Source organism: Convolutriloba macropyga, chromosome 6 (genome assembly GCF_964194025.1).
Source record: "Convolutriloba macropyga chromosome 6, txConMacr16.3, whole genome shotgun sequence".
NCBI classification, from domain to species: domain Eukaryota; kingdom Metazoa; phylum Xenacoelomorpha; order Acoela; family Convolutidae; genus Convolutriloba; species Convolutriloba macropyga.
Genome location: NC_134473.1, coordinates 62,308,427 through 62,330,022, shown reverse-complemented (window position 1 = coordinate 62,330,022; position 21,596 = coordinate 62,308,427). Strand labels below are relative to the sequence as shown.

The window sequence follows — 21,596 nt, the reverse complement described above, 5'->3', positions numbered from 1 at the left end:
TTATGATTCGGTTGCTTTGTAGTTTATCTCTAAACTTAGGAAACTGTTCGTTGACTTTAGGTCTACATAACTCTTTTGCTTCGGTAGAGAAGTCTGTGGCTAGTTCTCTCTCATCTTCTTTGCATTTTTCTATTAACTCACTTTCAATGATCTCGAGCACCTCTTCCTGTTCTAGTGTATTGATTTCTACTTTTTGTAGTTTATCAATATCATCCTTGCTTGTATACACATAGATAGTTATTCCTGAATTCTTAAAGATTTGTTCAATTAGAGAAGATATCTCTCCAATCCCTTCCGTCTAAACCACAAGCTATTTTTGGCATCGCTATACAGCGTAAATTTAGTCCTAGTGCATGATCTCTCATAGCAAGTAGTGTTGTTTTGATTGTATTAATTGTTGGCTTCTCATAATGATTAGCCTTAGTGATGACATTGTATACTAAGTTATTATCAGCTCTGAAAGTTATTATGTCACCTATATCACAGTTTCTACTTTTACAGTAGTCCTTTAATGAGGGTATTCTTTTGGAGATTGTGTTAGCAAAACCTTTTCTCATTTCTGCATCTGAGGATATCGTGTGCGCTATAGGCATATTAGAGTCAAATATAGATTGGGTACGAAAATCAATATATCTAATGCAAGAATTAGTTTGGATTTGCTGTCCTTCTTGTAAATTGTTTACAACTGTGTTCAGTATGAAGCAACTGTTATAGTCCTCACTTTCGTTTAGTATTGTACTTGTAAATTCGGCACAGTTTTTGATATTGTATCTTTGTATAGGTTTGTCAGTTATATCACACATAGCATAACCTATTATTCCTCTATTTATCTGTATTGGGTGATTCTTTTGATTCTCCATAAATATGGGTAGAAATTCTTCAGGTTGTGGACAAAGTGTGTTCACAAAGACTAAGTCAGTTTTTGCAACGTTAATATGGGGCATGAAATATGTTCCTGGTGGAAATAAGGCTTGACTGGGGTGCTTTTGCTTGTGCAATTGTGTACTTTTCTGTTGTAGAAAGATTGGTTGAGCTATGTTTAAAGCAGTCATCTCAGTTATGTATGGGTAATCTTTCTCATTGTTGAGTGAGCCTTAGCAAATTAGGTTTCTCTCAGTCTTTAATTCTACTGCGGGAATATCGAAGTGAAGTGCTTTCAAAAACAAATGACAAAAATCAATACCTATTATGTTCTGTCTCTGTTCTTTAGTAACGAATACTTTCTGGGGGACTGTGTATTTACCGTCAGTTTCGAAGCTAGATTGAATAGTTGTGTAGCCAAGCATTCTGATTGATGAACCAGTATATGTCTTTGAATCACAATTTGTATTTTGTAAATGCAAATTTTGTCCAAGGTTTACTAGAGCAAGGTATGTAGGATGGTTGATGATAGTGCAAGTTGATCCTGGATCAATCATGAACTCTACTTCTAAACCACTATTATTTTTAATGTCTCCGGTGGCAAAGTGATATAAGTTAAGGTAAATTCTTGACTTAGTACTACTTTCTTTAGTAGCGTTCGGAGACTTCAAAAGTTTAAAGGAAAGAAGTCCGTTATAGCATTTACGTAGTCATCGTCGCCTTCAACGAAACTTATTTGATTTGATTGTTGCTGAATATTGTTGGGTTTTGGTTGTCTTTGTTGTAGATTGTTATTTCTATTTGGTGTATAGAAGCTAGCACTTTGTTGTGGCTGTTGCTGTTGTTGTGGTGATGGTGATTGTTGTTCAAGATTTGGTTCATTATTTCTATAGGTATTTTGCTGAGGGAAAGTTTGTTCGTATGGTTGAGTGAATCTATTGCCATAGCTGCTAAAAGATGTATTTTGTTGTTGATAGTTAGGCTTGTTGAACCTAGGATTATAGTTTGAGTAGCCACCTCTTGGTTGATAGCCTTGGTTTCTAGGACCATTGAATCTTGTATTGCCTCGGTTATTCTTTCTATAATCATTAGAGAATGTTATATTTGGCCTCCTTGGTTCAACTAGTTCCTTTCTCAATTTGTTAACACTATCATCTATCTGTTTCTTTGTGCATCTAGAGATGGAATGACCATTGCTTCTGCAATAATCACAGAATCTAGTACTGTTAGGTCTGCCTTTTATGTTTGGGTCTCTAGGCCTAGAAGTATCTATGGCATTCACTTCATTGCTTTTGAAAAGACTGGTTAAATCGTTAATTTTGCTCTCGAGTGTTTTAAGTTTATCTACTCCTGTAGCTCCACTAGATTCTGTTGTTACAGAAAATGTTAAGTCTTTCACGACTAAGTGATCAACAACTGTGTCCAAGTTATTGAAGGGTTCTCAATGAGTTTCTCATGCGCTTTGCGTTTTAAACCTTGTGGTCTTAGTCCTCTTATAGCAAAATCTATGTATTTCTGACTTCGTTGTCTTTGTTGGATTTCTTTCTCTTTCCTTATATTGTCATCTCCTTCAATACTTGTTGGTATATTTTCTGGCCAACCTTTATCAACTCCACTCTTTATTCTATGTAGATAGTTCTTTATTAATTCTCCTTCTTGCCTAAATGTGTTCTCAACCTCAAGTCTAAATATAAATTGGTCTCTACCGTCTGTGAATCTTTTTATAAATTCATCTTTTAAAGTATTCCAATCTGTAGCATCTGTGACTTCATTTTCAAACCATTCTAATGCTGTATCAGTTAAAAGTGAGCCGAATAAGGATTGTTGCCTTTTATCATAGCTAGTTTGTGCAGCGGGTGCTGTAGGCCTAGTTCCTAGTGAAAAGAGTATTTTGTTTTCTACAGAGTTCCAAAAAGAAGTGGCATCCTGATTAGGATCATTGCCTGAAAAAGATACAAGTGAAAGATTTGGGTGTGTTATGGGAGTTTCAGGTGGGGGAGTAACGGCAGGTGGAGGAGTACTACCACCAGGACTGGCCATTGTTTAAAGGACTGAAGTTATTGTATTATTAAGAACAGAGGAATAGTTTAAATCAAAATCAAAAAAGGATTTTAGTGAGAAGCCCTTTGACTAGTTAACTTACACAGGTTAATTTCATGGCTTTTCTACAATAAGTGAACAAGTTAAATTTAGGCAGGCTTCTCTGATAGTTTAAATGAACAAGTTAAATTGAAGTTGCCTCTCTGGGACCACCATTTATACTGCTGGTCCGTACATTAGATACTTAAACGACGGGGTTAATCGCGGGACCACATGTATAACTTGAGAGTTCAACCCCTAGTTCTACTCTTGGTATATAGTTAAGTATTAAAGAAAGTTAAATGCAAATATGAATTAATGAGTTATGTTAAACAGCATCAAATATGAACCGAGCATGAAGGGATAGAATAGTTAAGGTTATTAATACTGTGAAAGCACAAGTTAGCTCAGGTTGAATTATTCTAAGTTAACTTGTAACTTAGATAGAATTTAAGAGATGTTAATTTATAACTTAGAGAAGTTAAGCTGAACTTACCTGATTTCCAAATTAGTGCTAAGTTAATATTTTATGACTTAGAGAGTTCTTAGTTAAGAACAAGTCACAAAATATTCTAAGTTAGAAAAATATCTCAAGTAAGCTGAGATTGAGCAAGGGAGCAATAAGGGAGTATGATTTTAAATCAGAAGTTATCAGGGACCAAAAAGTGTTTTTGGTTGAGCGTGCAAGCTCCTTTTATACTTGCGGACACGTGGTTCTCAAGTATCCTATTGGATAGAGATAACAGTGTCGACAGAGTTACCAAGGTTAACTTGGTGTTATCTGTGTGGCGTGATAATATCACGTCATAGTATTCTCAGTTTAAGTTAGTGGTCTTAAAATAGTAGCTTATTCAAAACTACTTAGTAATTTGTTCACACGTTAAAATGGACTTTGTCCAAATCAAGTTTGTGCTTCACGCACTATAACGTAAATTCTCAAAATAGCACTAAGATTATCAAATAGTGTAACTGAGTGTAGCACACTTCAGTACACATTTATTGCGATCACGAAACAAACAGTAGGACAAGCCCTGGAATTATAATTCAAGATTTTCATTGATTAGAAAATGCCTCAAAAGCCTAGAAACTGATTTTGAAAAACCATTTGCAAAATCATGAACCACAAACCCGGCAGAAACAGGAACTAAAAAGTCGAGATTCGCCTTTAAAATCCACAGAATTCTAATGAAACTTGCAATATAGAAATTGAAGAATAACTTACAGCACTAATTTGAACTTACTGCTTTAGCGTCATCATCGTGGGAAACCCTAGACACGTTAGCACTGCAGTAGGCCAAGCCTCTTCCTGTCTTGAAATCTCCACACAGACTGAAGTTGTAAAGTTTGAAAGACTCGAAGCCACTGTCAGTGAATACAGGCTTCGTCTTCAGAGTAACTGTTCCCTTGTTCAGCATCGACAGGTCAAGTTTCCGACCATCAGGCATTGTGAACTTGCAGTTTGAGCGGCAGGTCACACCTTCGGGGGAGGTCAAACCGGGCCCGCACTTCAAGCAGTACTTGTCATCACTGTTTCCAAGGGGGTTAACAATGAAATCTAGGAAAAGATCAGTACTTCAGTGCAATAAAGTGCGATTAAAAAATTATCGGTCAAAGCTACACCTCCATCCCCCCCCCGATAATTAAGTTTGGACTTGTTAATGGACAAGTACGCAGCCGGTAGCCCAAAACATAAACCAGTGAACAACAGTGTCAAAAAGCAGTAGCCTAATGAGATTAATTTAAAGTGCGTGTGTTGAAGCCCCATTTCAAATCTGTTTTCGGATAGTAAACAGCAATCACGTACCTCTATGAAAAATTAATCCTACTTTAATTGAGGTTATTCTAACATAACGTTGAACTATATCATAATCTAAAAGGACGTGACATTGTATGCTGGAGTGTCCATCATTCAAAGCATAGGTGAAGAAAGGCTAAAACTAGATACCCAAGACCAACAAACAGTAACAGCTGAACAAAACGGGGAAGTTTCCTTTTCCCAAGTGTAACAGACCCTATAAACTTGACATTTTCACAACCACGTAATGGTGTAAACCTTAATTTACTTGGACAGTTCCACCTGTTATTAGGCTAAACCACATTACAAGCGTCTACTGGTATCCAATTTTAAAGTAAAATCCTTAATGTTCGAAGCTGGCAGTCACTTCATGATTATTACATTGTAAAAGTGACTTTACTTACTTATACCTAATCAAATTAATTGCTCTCTAATTGAGTTCATATTAATTGTTCTGTACTTTTTTTTTGCAAGTGGCTTATTTCTGCATCACTTGTAATGCATGATTATCAGTTTGTTGCACAAAACGGTCATTCGGTTCTTGGCACAATTTTATGAAGACAATATTTGTTCACAAAGGAAAGGAAACAGTTCCCAAAACAGATATAGAGCCGTACACATCACTTGAAATCCAACAGATCCCCAAGAGCTTTGTTTACTGTTGTTTAAAAATTACCATGTTCAATTAGCTTCCTCTGAGACTCGAGGAGACTCTGTCGAGTGGCAGGATTAACTGGAATGTCCTGCGTTAGTCTCTCTAGACCAAAATGGTCTATCACGTCTTGTGCTACAACACATTACACAGCTTATGCACCATAATCCATAGCCATTTGATGCTTCTCAAAGCATCCTTTCCATAACTCTACAGTGGGTATAGTATACTCTTAAGATACATGATGGTTGAAGGCGGCTCAGCAATTTAACACTCTGCTCTCTTCCGCAGTTAAATTGATTTACAGTTTACAGAAGAGAACAACTTCGCTGAATGAAAATAAACACATTTACGTGTCGTTTCACATAAAGTAAAAACCAAAATACGCCACAATGAGGGAGGGGGGCTGTAACTTCACATTGGAGGGGAGGGGTATATTTCAGCCCAAATCATGACAGCAACCATTTTTTAAGAAAAACATTACGTACAGAAACATAAGGTCAATTAAGCAATATCTAAATTTTTTTAGTCGATTCAATGAGGATAATTTATATTTTTCTTGTTGCTTCCTTTTAACATACTTTATGACTATTACTCTGTATTTCAATATTTGCAGACGTGGAACTCAAGTATTATTTTTTATTATTTTCTCATTTAAGCTGCTTACTTGTGGGGCATTTCATGCACTTGTCCAATGGGGGAGCGTAGAACTTCCCAGGGGGACAGGGCTCACATTCCATGTCTTTACCAGAGCGTGACAACCAGTCATTGCTGTCATCACTGTCACTCTTGCTTCCACAGGATATACACTCTGAGGCACCTCCTTCCACAGTTCCTGTCACAGTCAGAACATGAGACAAGTGAAGGAAGCATTAATCAATCCTTCAAAGTGAAATCTGAGAAGACTCACTTTTCATAACAAAAAAAAAACAAGGAGCGGGGTGAAGTGGCCTTCTTTAAATTTTGCCCACAATTCATACGAGAGAAATAGCATAACCTCGAATACCACTCATTTAAAAGAGTAATTTATTTTAACTCAGTTACGACCTATTTTATTTTTCAGTTCTAGACTGTTTTTCGATGTAGGGACCCTTTGTTGCCAAAAGTTTGTCCAAAAACTGAAGTTGAAGAGATCTTCAGCTGATTAGTCTTAACTCCTCCTTTAAAGGAAATAAAAGCAAATTTCAGATTGCAGGGAACCATTTTTGACCAAAACATTCACGGGATTGAAAAGGCTTTTCAGTAGGAGTGTGAAATGACGTCACGGACACAATGTGGCGAATTGTATCCCTAGAATACCTAGAGACTAGTAAGGTTCGTAGAGGACAATCAAAAATATATCATTTGTCTATGAAGGACGTACCAGTGATTTTGATAGAGTGGATTTTCAGGTGGCTCTTAATGTGATCATGTGATGCCTCCTCCATCTCTGGATGTGCTGTCTTCTGGAAGGCCCACAGAAAACTCTGTGGTGAGTTGGACGCCACCTCGTGTCTAAATTGTCACAAGTATGAAAACGGTGCGCTCAGCTCAAAAAATTTTTAGCTGATTCTGTCGTCCTCTAAATAATCATCTTGAAGCTTGCCCCTTAATTAATATGGTCTTTTCTATTTGTTCCTGAAGCTTTCCAGGTAGGGGTTTCAAGCATTTGCAAACTCCAAAGGAAAGCGTATGATTTACTATCTATTAGCACGTGTTTTGCATAACGAACTGGGTTCCCAAAAAAATTCCCAAGAATTGCTTTCTACACAATGAATTTATATCTCCTCAGAAGTTTTGGTGAATCGCATACTAAGAAAATTCAGAGATTGATAAGGCTCTTAGAGAACTGCTTAGCAACTTTCTGCCCTTCGGCATTACCAGTTAAGGCCACTACCCAAGACGAAAAGTAACAAAATTTGTTGGTCAGACAAAAAATTGGAGAAAAAAACCAATAGGGCTGAAACAATTATTAAAAATTTGATAAAGAGCAATTAAAAAGGGACAACACTTAAGTAACAGAAACATCTGACGAACAATCTCAAATATACCCGGCAGATTGCCGGAAAACAGCGCCATTGATTCCCACAACACCAATTCGGGTTGAAAGAACAGAAACATAGCCAGCAGATTGTCGGAAAATAACCGCCTTTGATTCCCATTTCCAGGATTGGGATTGAAAGAAGAGAACCAATGAAAAAAACGAGTGATTTTAGTACACAAACAATTTCTAAGTGCAAACTATTTTAATGTCATTTTGGAGCTGAACACTCCTGTTTCGTAGTGAGACGACACAGGGGCTAGTATCAATACCAATGAGCACTAGAGATGGTAACTAAGAACAAAGTTCGAATACAGGAATCTAAAATTGAGCTTCATGGGTTTATCACGTTTCTATTTCGATTTCGTTTTTTGACACTGACTCGGTTCATTTTGAATTGGTTTGCTGAGCAACTTCTGTTTAAAAGCACTTTGAGCGAAGAATGAAACTAACCTAGAGAAGTCAAAAATATTTCAAACAAACTTTTATTCGACGAAGTAAAATGTAAAAAAAAAATTTGAGAGCAACAATCGCCAGTTAAGATGAGGGCTGCTATTAAAAATCAAAAGTAAATGTTCAAAGTTGGTATCAAAAGGGTATTAAATTCATTTTAATTAGGTTAATTAAAAAGAAGCAAGGAGAGTCGTTAATGTGCGTTTGCGCATAAATTTCCGACCCCGCTCATCCACATTTTTGGGATAAATGTCTACCAAATCAGGAACAGATAGAAAACCCCCAAAAATTCAAGTATTTTTTACAAAAATGCGTATGAACAGATAGATCGCCTCCAACAAAAAAAAATCGGTGGAAAAAAACCCACATTTGATTGATGCGATCAGCTATTATTAAGAAAGCAAGTCAAGACGAACAAAATCAAAAAACCATAACAAGAAACATTAAATCCATCCAAAACTTTGCCCATTTTTTTTCATAAAGAAAATTATTAACAAGCTCAAAAAAGCGTCAGAAAAAACTGAAAATAAATAAAAACAAATTGAATTCACTAGAAATGAGATGGGACCACTCCATTATAACGCTCGGTAACAATTACACAACAAATAACGAAAAAGTTAAAACATAGGCTTAATTTTTTAAAACAATTAATTTTAAAGTAATCAAAACCAATAGATAGCAATTGACACCATCCAAAATGTTTATGATCACATACGCCTTTGTAGTAGGGCACTAAGACCTGTCATTATTCAATTTTTTATGCGGTTACAAAAAAAACAAAAAGATAACAAAAAGTCAATTAAGTCGAAGCGGTAAAGTCAGGCTTTGCCCCACAAAATATGTTCAATTGCACCTTTCTTGGACGCCAGTAATGTGGTTTGCAACCTCTCATTAATGAGAAGAGGTAACAAAAACAAAAAAAAAGAAAAGGGCAAAACTAAGAAATAATTTTGTAGTTTTCAAAAACAATCATTTTCAAAGTCATGGAAGCCATTAGCTACAAAATTAAACGATAGAACAGGTTGGTTTATTCGTCCAAAGGAATTGATCGAGACCTCTAATTACTGAGAATATGTCTTACGTCTGCACAAAGAACGCCAAAGATAGACAAAAATCAAAAATTAGTTGTTTTTTTTTGCGAAAAACCGTGTCGAAGCCAAAAAAATTCATTACGAATTCTTTGAAAAAACATTACTTTTTTACACATGTACCTTCTCTCGGCAGCAAAAATGTCATTTGACATGTAATTAACAACTCTAGGTAACAAATAGACGAAAAAGAACAAAAATGCGAAGTTAAAAGGTGTTTTTTTTATAGAAAACAATTGTTTTTGAAGTCATGAAAACCATCAGCCCTCCACTCAAACCAGAATATAAGCTCAATTAATCTTCCAAAAATACCGATCAGACCTGTCATTGTCCAGAAAATGTCATAGACAAAGTAAAAAAAAATAAAGACAAATGTAAAAAAAATTCAATTAAATTCTTCGAGAAAGGGACGTCTAAGCCGTTAAAACCATAATCTATGCCTCTAAAGACTTCTACATTAACAATTGCACCTTATTCTCATTATCTTTAACGCCAATATTGTAATTTGTGATCTGTCAATAACGTGATAATGTGACAAGACAAGAAAAAAAGGTGAAAATGGTTCAAAGCCTAAAAATAAAAAAATAAGAAATCTAGTAGTATCAAAGCCAGAAAATCAAAATTTAACGCGTGAAACCGAAAAAAGATTAAATTTTAATTCAGTAGAAAAAAGAGCAAGAAGAAGCATTTTTTCGTTGCTGACACTAAGCTATAAGTTAAGAGAAAAATAGTGGCAAAGCTCAATAAGCCATTGTTTATTTAAAAAACAAATAATTTTAAAAGTCAAAACGGTCACAAGCTTTCGAGTAAATAAACTAGATAAATAATTTTGAATTCTTTAGGAAGCTAATTCAATCAATCACCAGTCAGTTTAGATTTGAATTGTTCTGTTCCTTAACTAACAAAAAAAAACAAGATTTTTTCTAAAAGACAGTCTGGTTACAATCCGAAATATTTTTGGATTGTAACAGTCCAAGATTGGACCAAGACAAAAACTTTGCTATTTCTGTTCGTCCACTTAGAACATATAATTGCTGCAAATGCCATAGATATAGACAAAGTATTACTATAAACAAGTCAAAAATGCTGCGTTTTTTTAATCATAGAGAAAAGTTAGCAAAAAAACGGCACAACTCTAATTCCAGAGCACTCTCAATGGAACTGGAAGTAGGAGTAGCCTCGTTTGAGTTTACAAATATTGTGTTAGTGGTTTTGAGTTTTTACTTCGGGCAAATTCAATCAGATAGTTTCAAAAGTCAAAACGACCATAATCTTTCGAGTATATTAATTTGGAACTGCTTAGGAAGCCAATTGGACCTATAAAAAGTGAGCTTTGATTTGTACTGTACTGTTCTGTCCTTCAAATAACGTAAAAGATCGAATTTTTTAAAAAAGAAGACGGACTGATTACAATCCCAATTATTTTTGGATTGCAACAGCCCAAGATTGGACCAAACTAGCCTTGCTATTGCTGCTAGACCTTGCTATTGTTTCGAATAGATATCAATAAATTGTTTGTTAAAAAATCAAAAACAAAATGCTGCGTTTTGGATAATCGAGTAAATTTAGCAGAAAAACGGCAAAATTTTAATTACAGAGAACTCTCAATGGAAGTGGAAGTAGGACTAGCCCCCCTTGGAGTTTACAAAGATTATGTTACTGGTTTTTGGGTGCGTACTTCCATCAAATTTTATCAAAGTGGACTAAAGAAGCTTACTTCGTGCTATTTTGATGAAAAAGGCTGAATTTTGAAATATTCAGTCAAAATCTTAGTCAAAAAATTAAATCAAAATAGTCAATGACACTTTTTTGTCTTTAAAAATAAAACCAACAGTACCATTTTTAACAAATTTAACATATTTTAGCAAAATTGACGAAATTGAGTCAATAGGCGCTAATACCAAGAGTTAAATTTTTAGCTTTACATTGTGGCTAAGCTGCAAAACAACCAATTTACGTTGAACAACTCAGGGGGAGCAGTATTTCACATAAGATCACGTAGACAACTAATTACCATAGCCGGCAGATTGTCGGAAAAGAGCCGCCGTTGACGCGCTTGATGCACATCGGGATTGAAACAGAAAAAGAAGAGACAAATCGACCGAAGTTATTTCACATTTTTTCAGTGTCAAAAAGTGTTTCAATTCGGCGTGCAGTTTCAGTTGGATTCTAAAAATAAACTAAATTCAGCTTCTAAACTGAAAGCTTCTTAGCATAATACCAATTTCAGCTGGCAAACACTAATGAACTTCGATAGCCTAATTCTCAACGACTTAATGACCGGGTTTTAACAGTTTATCCCGTCTCTTTTTATTTTGCTCTTTTGAACTTAACTGTATTCACTATCTTGCGTAATTCATTGAGTGAATGGATTTAAAAACCATTCAGTTGAAACAGTGAGTGAGTTAAGTCAGAAGTCAAACTATGAGTGAAAAGGGAAAACCATTTCAAGAAAAATAAGATAAAAGAAAAAAAAACAGAAAATCACTGTCAAAATGCCACATGTGAACGAAAAACCACTAGCAAGAAATGGAAATTTGGTTCAAACACAAACTAGGCCTAGAATGAATTATGAATCGATTGGGAAAACCACTTAAAAAAATCCGATAAAAAAACAGTAAAAATCAAAGTGAAATTTCCGCATGTGAACAAAAAAGCCACTAGAGAGAAAGCGAATTTTTGTTCAAACACAGTTTTCGCACTCTACTTGAGAATTAGAGCGAAAACGTCACGCCGCAAAACCACTCGCTTTTTCACTCCACTTCCTGTTTCGGCGTGACCAAAATCACTACTCCAATTTGACTTCAAAAATCATGAAAATGTGTGAACAGATCTTAAAAAAAGACAGTGCCCCAATATAATTCAAATTCTTTGAATGGTAAAAAGAAGAGCGCCTAAATAATAGCCGTTTGAGAGGCTGACGGCGGCTATTAATAATTTGAGTGAAAAACAAACGAGCCAGCAAAATAGCCGCCGTTGACCCCACTGACCGACGCAACAGATAACGAAAATGATACAAATTATTTTTTTCCATTCTCAAGAAGTGTTGTAATCTGGTTCACAGTTTCATCAGATTCGATAAGTACGTGAATTCAGAGTTCCTCTAAAAGGAGGACAATAAGCTTAATACCAATACAGTCAGAAATAAACTACAATTAATAGACTAAGTCAAGTCTTTAGTCTAAGTGCCCCTGCTTTATTATGACGAATCTCTGATTCGCCGAATCCTAATTCTCCTTTGATGCTTATAAAATTCATAATTGATATGTATTTAAATTGATATAAAGTAGTATATTTTTTAACCAATCAGAATGCAGTATAATTATTTCTAAAAGTGCTGGAACGAGAATAAATAATATGAGAGAGAGACTAAAAAACTGGATAATAATATAGTTGCATTCCAAGATTCTGTTTTTCCTAGTCGATTGGATTTGGGGATTTGTAGGCTGGAACCCGTATCCGCTCGCTGAAACAAGAAACTCGGTCTACCGACATTATATGGTGACAAGGGTTAAGAGTCTACCCAAATAATTTCGACATTTAGTGAAAAACGAATTTTCAAACAATCAGAATAAAACCATTATTTTTTGTTTGGTCTTTCAATATAACAGCTTATTAAATTTTGTTGAAAAATATTGTCGAAGTTCGTTGAAATAGGCGATTACAAAACAAAATTATTTTGAGATTTAATAAACAACACCTGATAATGAAGATCATTTGTTTAACTTAAAGTTATTCAGCAATTCGAAAACAATTGATTAAATTCACATTCTTCGGTTTAGTGGTTCAATAAAATTGGCTGGCCAAATTAATCCAGCATCGCATATTTCATTCTTTATTTGTTGGAGAATTATGTCTAAAAACAACTTTTTATCTCCAATGCCGATACAAGACACACGAATGATTATAACAACCCAGTGATTTCTCCGTGAGTGGCATCCCTAACTGGTTTCCTGAACACTAGGTTGACGTGGCTAGACCAACATTCAACTGCAGAGAAATCCTGTTAATCTTTCAAGCTGGGACAGAGACAAATAAATGTTGGAATGAACTGCCTACAAAACAACTCTGAACAAATGTTAGTAAAAACAAATTAAATCAAATGGTGCTGAGCATTCTTTTTCTTTAACTACTCGTCCCCTACCTCAATAGTGCTACTCTTTTTACCACTCACTAGTGCTATTCATTTTTAATGGTAACGTACTCTTTCATTAACCTCTGAAAATCGAGTTAAAATAAGCCTCGCAAACTTGCACTCCTTAACCCCTAGGGAGCCAAACAGAAAATAGTTTCTCTAAAAACCCAAACATGGCCTGAAAACCATTTCTTAAAATTCACACCTTTACAGGTAAATCAAATGAAAATTTTGATGAATTTGAAAGTCTGCTTCGAGCAGGCATTGCGGTTGGCGCAATTGCTGAAGCTCAGCAACCAGCATTTTTAAAACTCAACCTATCTGGAGGCGCTTTACGCTTCTATAGCGGACTAGCTGATGCTACCCGCAACGACCTCGATGACGCCTTAACATCACTAAGGGACCGTTATAATCAAACCGCGAATCAGGAGTTTCATAGAATTAAGTTCCATGAACGCAAATTCGACTCTGTTAAAGAGTCTCCAGAAGACTACATTGTCGAATTACAACGACTTGCATTAAGAGCGTTCCCTAATGTTGCTGCAGGCGCACATGGCGCAGCCATTGATCGCGCGGATGAACGAACTCGAAGAGTGAAGGACGCTTTCATCCAAGGAATGCCAATAAAATTCAAACGCAAGCTTCTGAAAGAACCACAAGAGCGAACTGTTGAGGAGCTTGGCAGACAAATCACAAGAGAGCTGTGGATTATGAACGCATACCCAGACGATTCATATCCAGGAGCTTTCCAACAACCGGGCTATTCGGATGACAACACTGTCCAATTAAATTTGCTACAAAATAACCAGGTGAAAATGCATGACGAACTCAGCAAGAAGCTGGACAACATGACATCTCAGCAAGAAAACAGTATTCATAATTCTAATTCCAACCGTGGACGCGGATCCTTCAGAGCCTACAACAGTCGAGGAAGATCGAATTGGCGAGGAAATCCAGGAAGAGGTTATTGGCAAAACAATTCAAGCAATTATCCGAACACAGGAAATTATGGTAACCAGGGCAACCGAGGTTCACCTCATCCTAACAGGAAACTGTTTTGCAGACGATGCGGAAAATACGGACACACACAAAGTAACTGCTGGAGTGTTCCCCAGACTAGGAACATAGGCCAGTCTGTTCCATTCGACCACAATCAAAAAACTAAATAAGCCACACAAAGCCCACACACGTAACATGTATTCTCTCAATGAACATAACATGCAACCTTTTGATTTTTATACAGAACATGTAGTCTTTTTATATTCACTTGAAAGATCAGAAGATAATTGCCCACTCACCATGAGCGTAAGAGCAGGACCTCTGACGCTTCCCGTCTTGATTGACACCGGTGCTTTTACAAGTGCTCTGTCAATAGATAGTTTTAAGCAGATTGAGCTTCAATCACCATCTTCCATTAGAAACAAAACTTCAAAACCAGATTTTAAAGTATGTGTAGCATCCAACGACCCCGTCGACGTCCTTTTCTGTTGTGAAATCGAGTTTGATTTACCTGTAGGTTCCTTCATTGAAAACTTCCTCGTGCTTCCTGAAATGAAGGACATATTACTTGGAATATCTTTTTGCACCAAAAATAACCTCGTAATAGACTTTCAAAACAGACTTTTGAAATTGCCCGATTTCACTCTTCAACTGAACAGGTTAAAAAAATCAGATGAAGCAACCGAGAGACTAAACAATAGAAAACAAATTGATTTGTTCCTTAATAACTGCGAACAACTTAACCCATTTGAACAAAAGTTTGTCTGTGCCTCAGCCCAACTTCCAGTCTGCCTACAATCTACAACAGGCATAGTGGAGCCATTAAACTCTGTTGAACAGGAACATGAAATTTGTTTAACCAGCTCACTAGACACTTTTAACAGCGATAATGAGGTCTACCTTGGAATAATTAACGCTTCGCCCAATCTAGTACTCCTACCAAAGTACCTTAAAATTGCTAAGTTTTCCATTCTCACCACAGAACAAGCCAATTTCCTTCTACCTGTTGAACCAGCAATCCTGGCTCAGCAGAAATTCCATAAACACATTTCGCAGCTTCTCAAAGATAACAACTATAGACAACATAGAGTAAAAGCACAACAAAGTAAGACATTTTGGTTTCCTACACCAGAGACATGTGAACGCCCAGATGAGTTAAATGGAATAGAAAAAACCATTTTTCTTCAACTTCAAGAATTCAGAGAGAAGGAGAAGCTGAACCCTTTCTCATCTAAAGAAGATAGAGTAGAATTCTTAAAACAATTTTTGTGGGAATCAACTTTACTAACAATAGAGGAAAAGACTCAGCTTGAAGTTCTTGTAGAGTACCATGACATTTTTGCCAGGCATCGTCTCGATGTCGGTCGAAATGACGTTTTCAAAGTGAAGCTCACTCCAGAACACGAAAGACCAGTATACACTCAAAGCCCACCAACTCCAATTCATATTAGAGATGAGCTACAAATAGAATTGGCTCTCCTTCAATACTACGCATCATAAAAACTCTTCCATTTTCAAAATATTCGTCAACAATTTTTGCTCAGAGGAAACCATCAGGCAAATTACGTCTTCTTATAGACCTAAGAAAAATCAATCACTTAATTAGGCACGATTACGACGCCAATAATTTACCCATTTCAACCCTTTCAGACGCTGGTGCCCATCTAGCAGGGAAAAAGTATTTCTGCAAATTAGATTGCTCGCAAGCGTACTTTGTTCTGCAAATGGCAGATCCACAGTCCATTCAAATGCTGGCATTTAATTTTGCCTCTCGAACTTACGCATTTACGCGACTAGCACAAGGCCTCAGTAGAGCAGTAATTGCATTCTCATCGTTCATGCGGCAACAATTAGACAAATGCATCCTTAATGACAAATGTTTCCAATATGTCGATGATGTTGGAACTGCGGCAACAGATGCCAAAGAAATGATAGCAAACCTCAAAGAAATTTTCGAATGCATACGCAAGAGTGGACTTAAACTTTCACCACAGAAATGTGAATTCGGTAAGGGTTCTGTTACTTTTCTCGGAAGCAAAATCACATCTAGCGGAATGGCGCCAATCACTGAAAAAATAGACAAGTTTCTTCATTCCCTAAAACCACCGCGTACATTGAAACAAGTAAGGAGATTTATTGGATTTTGTCAATTCTACAAAGCGTTCATACCTAGACTAGCTGAGAAGCTCCTACCATTTTACCAATTACTTAAAAGTGACACTGAATTTGTAATCAATTGTGACCACATCTCAACAATAGAACAGATGAAAAAAGAACTCAAAACAATCTGCGAGAGTAGTCTCCGTTTACCAAAGAAAGGTCTAGAGTATGTAATCCTGGCAGATGCTTCATTCTACGCTGCAGGATATGTTTTGATGGTCGAAGACTACACGATAACCCAAAAAAATGAGACGAAACAGTATGCTCCAGTTTGTTTTGGATCTAGAGTCTTTCAACCCGCACAACTGAAACTGTCAATTTACGCAAAAGAATTCCTAGCAGTACATTTTGCATTGGACAATTTTGCTCATCTTGTTTGGGGAGCAGATAAACCTTTACTTATTCTCACAGACAACAAAAGCCTGACTAGATTCTTCCAAGCAAAAAAAGTTCCAGCATCCTTATGGAACGCCGTAGACCATGTTTTGTCATTCCGATTTGTACTTGGTCACATACCTGGGAGAGCGAACTTAGCTGCGGATTACCTATCACGATTGCCGATTGAAAATTCGGAAAAAATCACATTACTCCTCCGAGATTGAATACCAACTACGGATGTATGTGTGGAACTTAAAGCACAGACACCAGAAGTGGACGCGCAACAGGAAGAAACCGATTATCTAGAAGACGAATATCAAAACCTGTACTCATTTACGGAGCTCGACGAACACAACTCGCATGAACTCACAAGTCTAACCAAATTCTATTACACCACTCAACTTAGCGCCTTAGCACAATCAAATCCTTTAGATACCATTGACTTGTCGGACAGACTGGCTCCGCTAAACATATCCCAGGAGCAGAACACAGATGAAACAATTTACCTCGTTAAGAGATGGCTTCTTAATGAGGCCCCAATCAATACTCTACACTCAAACGAAGATACAAAGAAGTACACATTAAGCAGTTACCAAGAGTTGTGCTTCAGAATAATGTACTTTACAGAAAATTTTTTGATCAAACAGGTGCCAGCTTTATTCTTCAAATTTGTGTTCCAAAACACTTACAACAGGAAATTATCTTCCGCTCACACAATACAAAATTTAGAAGCCACAACGGAATTGCAAAAACTCTTCAGGATTTTCGACTCAAATTTTACTTTCCAGGCTATCATGAATTTATTGTTGACTACATTGAAAACTGTTTAACATGCTTACAGGCAAAGTCAGTGAAGATCAAAACAATTACTCCACCACTGCAACCAGTTGCATCTGAACAAAATTTTCCCTCGGACATGTTACAAATCGACATTGTGGGACAGTTGCCCACTTCTCACAACTTTAAATATATATTAACTGCAATCGACGTCTTCAGTCGATACCTATTTGCTATACCAATGACTAACCAAGGGGCAGAAACTACTGCAAAAGCTTTACTCTCAATATTCATGCGACATTCCTATTTTCCCAAAGTCATTCTTTCTGATCTGGGGACAGCTTTTACGAGCAATCTATTGGCAGAATTAGTACAACTACTCCAAGTAAGACTCAAACACGCAACTTTGAAACACGCTCAAACTATTGGATTACTAGAACGAAGCCATGCAGCCTTAAAAAGGGTACTCAAAGTCAATGAAAATGAATGGTCGTCTGACTGGAACAAATATGTTCACATAGGTTGTTTTGTGCATAACACGTCACATCACTCTGCTATTCAGTGTACACCATCTCTTCTCTTTCATGGACGAGATCCCATTACACCAATCGACCTACGATTCCAAACTTCAACCAAGAGCTTACCATCAAACAATTACCACTATATAACCACACTCCACTCAAAAATGTCTGAACTTTTCAGCTCAGCACGCGAAAACGTTGTGAGATCTTATCAGAAATATAAAGCGTACTACGATAGAAAATGTGCAGCAACTCCATTAGAGGTTCATTCATATTGTCTGCTACTTGACCCAAAAATTACAAAGCCCAACCAGAGCTTTGAAAAGCAAAAAAACAAAGTGGCTACCATTGTACCGCGTTGAAGTGAGAGTTACAAACAATAATTACATCGTGAGAAAAACTAACACCAAATTCACACAATGTGTACACCGCATTCGATTACGACCCATCAAACCAAAGTACGACGTTCAAGACTTGGAAAGCATAGATCCAGCCGAATTTGTTCAAGATCCAACCATTGACGAAACACAACAGGAACCGATGTTATTTGACGAAATTCTTGAAAAAATGTTAGACAACGACCAAAATGAAAATATCAAAACCCATCACCCAAAAGTTTCAATCAACGAGAGTAACAATACCACCGTAACGATACCTCTACCTGAAATCCAATCCATTGAACGACCAATGAACGAGGATGACGAAGCATTCACCGTTGTGGGGCACACATTACCTACGCCAACTCAAGTTGGACACTCCGCCGACTATATAGAAGTGCCCCCTCACATTGAAGCAGCATGTAGCCGACAGAAAGAACGCATCCATTCGCGATACAATTTCAGAAAAGGTGATCGAATGACCGCCGTCCGAACACAATGCTCAGAACAGCTAAACGCAAGACCTTTACAAACAATTTCATTGAAAAGTGAAACCAAGGAAGCAGAAAGCCGAATTGAATTCTACTTTGTCCCAAACGAGGAAGAACGCGACGAAAGCGATGTAGAAAATAGTGATATCGGAATGGAGACCAACGATAGCAGTTATGACGCATGCTTACAAAATCAAGAAGACCGAAGTGACGTTGAAACAGGTTCTTTAGATAGAACGACAGTTTTCACTACAGATAATGACATGGATGAACTTAGAGAATCTGACAAGACCAGCAACCTGTTTATTGATGATGAACCAATTGCGTTGGACCTTTCATTTGCAGACGAAGGTGAGAGTTCTACAATCTCCTTTTCACCACACATACCTGAGCCACACGATGATGAAGTACTGGACACTGCATTTTTTCCACAATTACATAACTACCTACTAATGCAAACGCAGCAGATCGCTCAACCCTCGTCAGATGAAGTGGAAATCAGTACACCCATACGAACAATTACTGCGCAACCAACGCCCAATGCTGGATATCTGAGTCACTCTACTCCTCTCCCTACACGACGAGAACAGCAGAATCGACAAACAACTGACGCAGAGAGATCAGATATGACTACACCGACGGCCAACACGTTACGTCGAAGACATAGATTAAGCACAAACTGGAATAACCTAGAAATGCAAGTTGTGAGACAACAGAATAGCGACGGTGAGGTTGAAACTTTCTTAACTTTGGGTCCTAGGACACCTGACCGAGAATAGTAAAGCAACAAATCAGATGAATTTACCAGCAACTGAAGCACAGGTTACCTTCTGCAGACAAATGGTATCAGGGATACCGTCGTAAAAAAACCGTGCACTGCTTCAGCAAAAATATTACTGAACGTACAGGGTCACTACTGTAGATATTCGGGTCTCTTTTTTTACCTGGACATCATTCCGACCTGCTCAATGCTTTCAGATCTACACTTGACAAACACATTAAAATTTGTACCTCGTAACACAGGTCTGCAAGGTTAATGCTTTGAGCAAGATTATTTTAAACCTTCGCAAACGAACATTCCGGAATGCTTTAAAAATCTAACTCAAATATAATTAAATGTTTCAACAAAAAAATAACCTATGATTGACACTCATGCATGCTTAAACTGTTCAAGAACGCACGAAACTGATCACTCCTAGCTGCTGAACAACAATCTATTGAAACTATTGAATTTAAACAAGACTATCTGCCAGAACACGCTGATAATGCTTTACTAATAACTCGAAACAGGAGTCAAGACCATTATTTTAAGCATTAGATCTAAGGTTATTACAACTACCTCACTGAAATCTGTCAACCAATGTTCACTGTTCTCTCATACAAGCAGCACTGCTTGAGATTTGCGTAGTGAAAGTATTATTGAACTTAAACACTCAAGGCAAACATGAAAAAAAACAGAGAAAAAAATCGTCATAAAATCAACTGAAATAAATCCAAATAGAAATTTAAAGGTTCCTCATGTAAGCTTGAAGTAGCTTAAAAGTCAATTCAGAGCAAGACAACCGTTTATTGAAACCTTAGACCAGCTATCGAAGACCAAAAGTCTGAAAATTTACTAAGAAGGGACATAGAAAAAAAATTGCCACAAAACAACATCAATAAAACAGCACATATATTAAGAAAAAATTAAAGTTTTGCCGTGCAAATACAACCCCAGGTCTAGCAAAAACGACTGCAAAACTACCTTACTATGTCGACCCTTAGACGCCAGTACGAAAAAGCAAAATTTAGAAAAATGAACCAATTGCGTTGGACCTTTCATTTGCAGACGAAGGTGAGAGTTCTACAATCTCCTTTTCACCACACATACCTCCGTCTGTGACACCCGAACGCCATTACGAAAATCGGTATAACTCCTCAACCACTTAACCGAAGAACCTGGATTTGACAAATGGATACTACATTTACTAGTACTAACTGCAGAAGCAATTAGTTTGAAATTTGCACCAACTTTTTTTTGGTATACTTTCTGTGCGACACTTCGATTCCCCCACTACTACCTGTAAGTTTCTGACCAATCAAACCAAGTTCCATCTTCAACACTAGGTTGAAGCTCAATCGCCAGGCCTTTAGACCGTCATACGGTTGTTACTTTATGTTTTCCTATCGAAATAATTGACATTAAGTATGTTTTATACTGAGAATCATACTGAAAATGTAACATTCCTTAACGAAATATGGTGAAAAACAACAAAAAGATGGCTATTTCACCATAACTTTTCCAGTCTTTGGCATCACTTCCGCCGTTGAACCTTCCTTAGAGGCTCCTCGCACTCCATTAAGCATCCTGGACCCAGATACGTTGCGTCATCTCTGAACAAGAGTAAGTGTTAATCAACTTTAGCGACAAAAATACTTATAATTTTTCTAGTTGAAACAATTCAGCCTTTCAGAATAGCTGCTAACCCATCAAGAGGCAGTTCAAGCAGCGGCTCACAATGCTGGGCAATCCGATTCTTTAATTTCTGCCACACAACGTGCAGAACGAAGGCAGGTCCATATTTTGAACCTTCCTTGTGCGGATAGTGCACCCAAGCTCCACCTTCAGGATACTGCCAGTAGACAATTACGTCTACCCCAAGAGCGATGGCAGCGCCCAAATACTAAGCAATGCAGTAATCATGTGAGAACATCTTCAGAAATTAGATTTAGTAGTACACTAAGGCAACTGTTTTTACCCATTGCTCAGTCAGTCCATATATCCTGCCTTTCATTTCCTCGTGAACGAGAAAAGCATTGACGCTCTGCTT

The 21,596-nt window shown here is 37.1% G+C and overlaps 1 protein-coding gene across 1 annotated transcript in view; it reads right to left on the bottom strand.

Annotated features, from left to right (window-relative positions):
* The window catches only part of LOC142341831 (endosome/lysosome-associated apoptosis and autophagy regulator family member 2-like), a 250,975-nt gene that overhangs the window by 40,425 nt on the left and 188,954 nt on the right, over positions 1-21,596 (bottom strand). The window contains exons 14-16 of the mRNA XM_075393083.1: positions 6,751-6,881; positions 6,055-6,222; positions 4,182-4,495 (exon numbers count right to left, since the gene is read on the bottom strand). Of these exons, the coding sequence (XP_075249198.1) occupies positions 4,182-4,495; positions 6,055-6,222; positions 6,751-6,881 (613 nt within the window). The remainder of the gene's footprint in view (positions 1-4,181; positions 4,496-6,054; positions 6,223-6,750; positions 6,882-21,596) is intronic.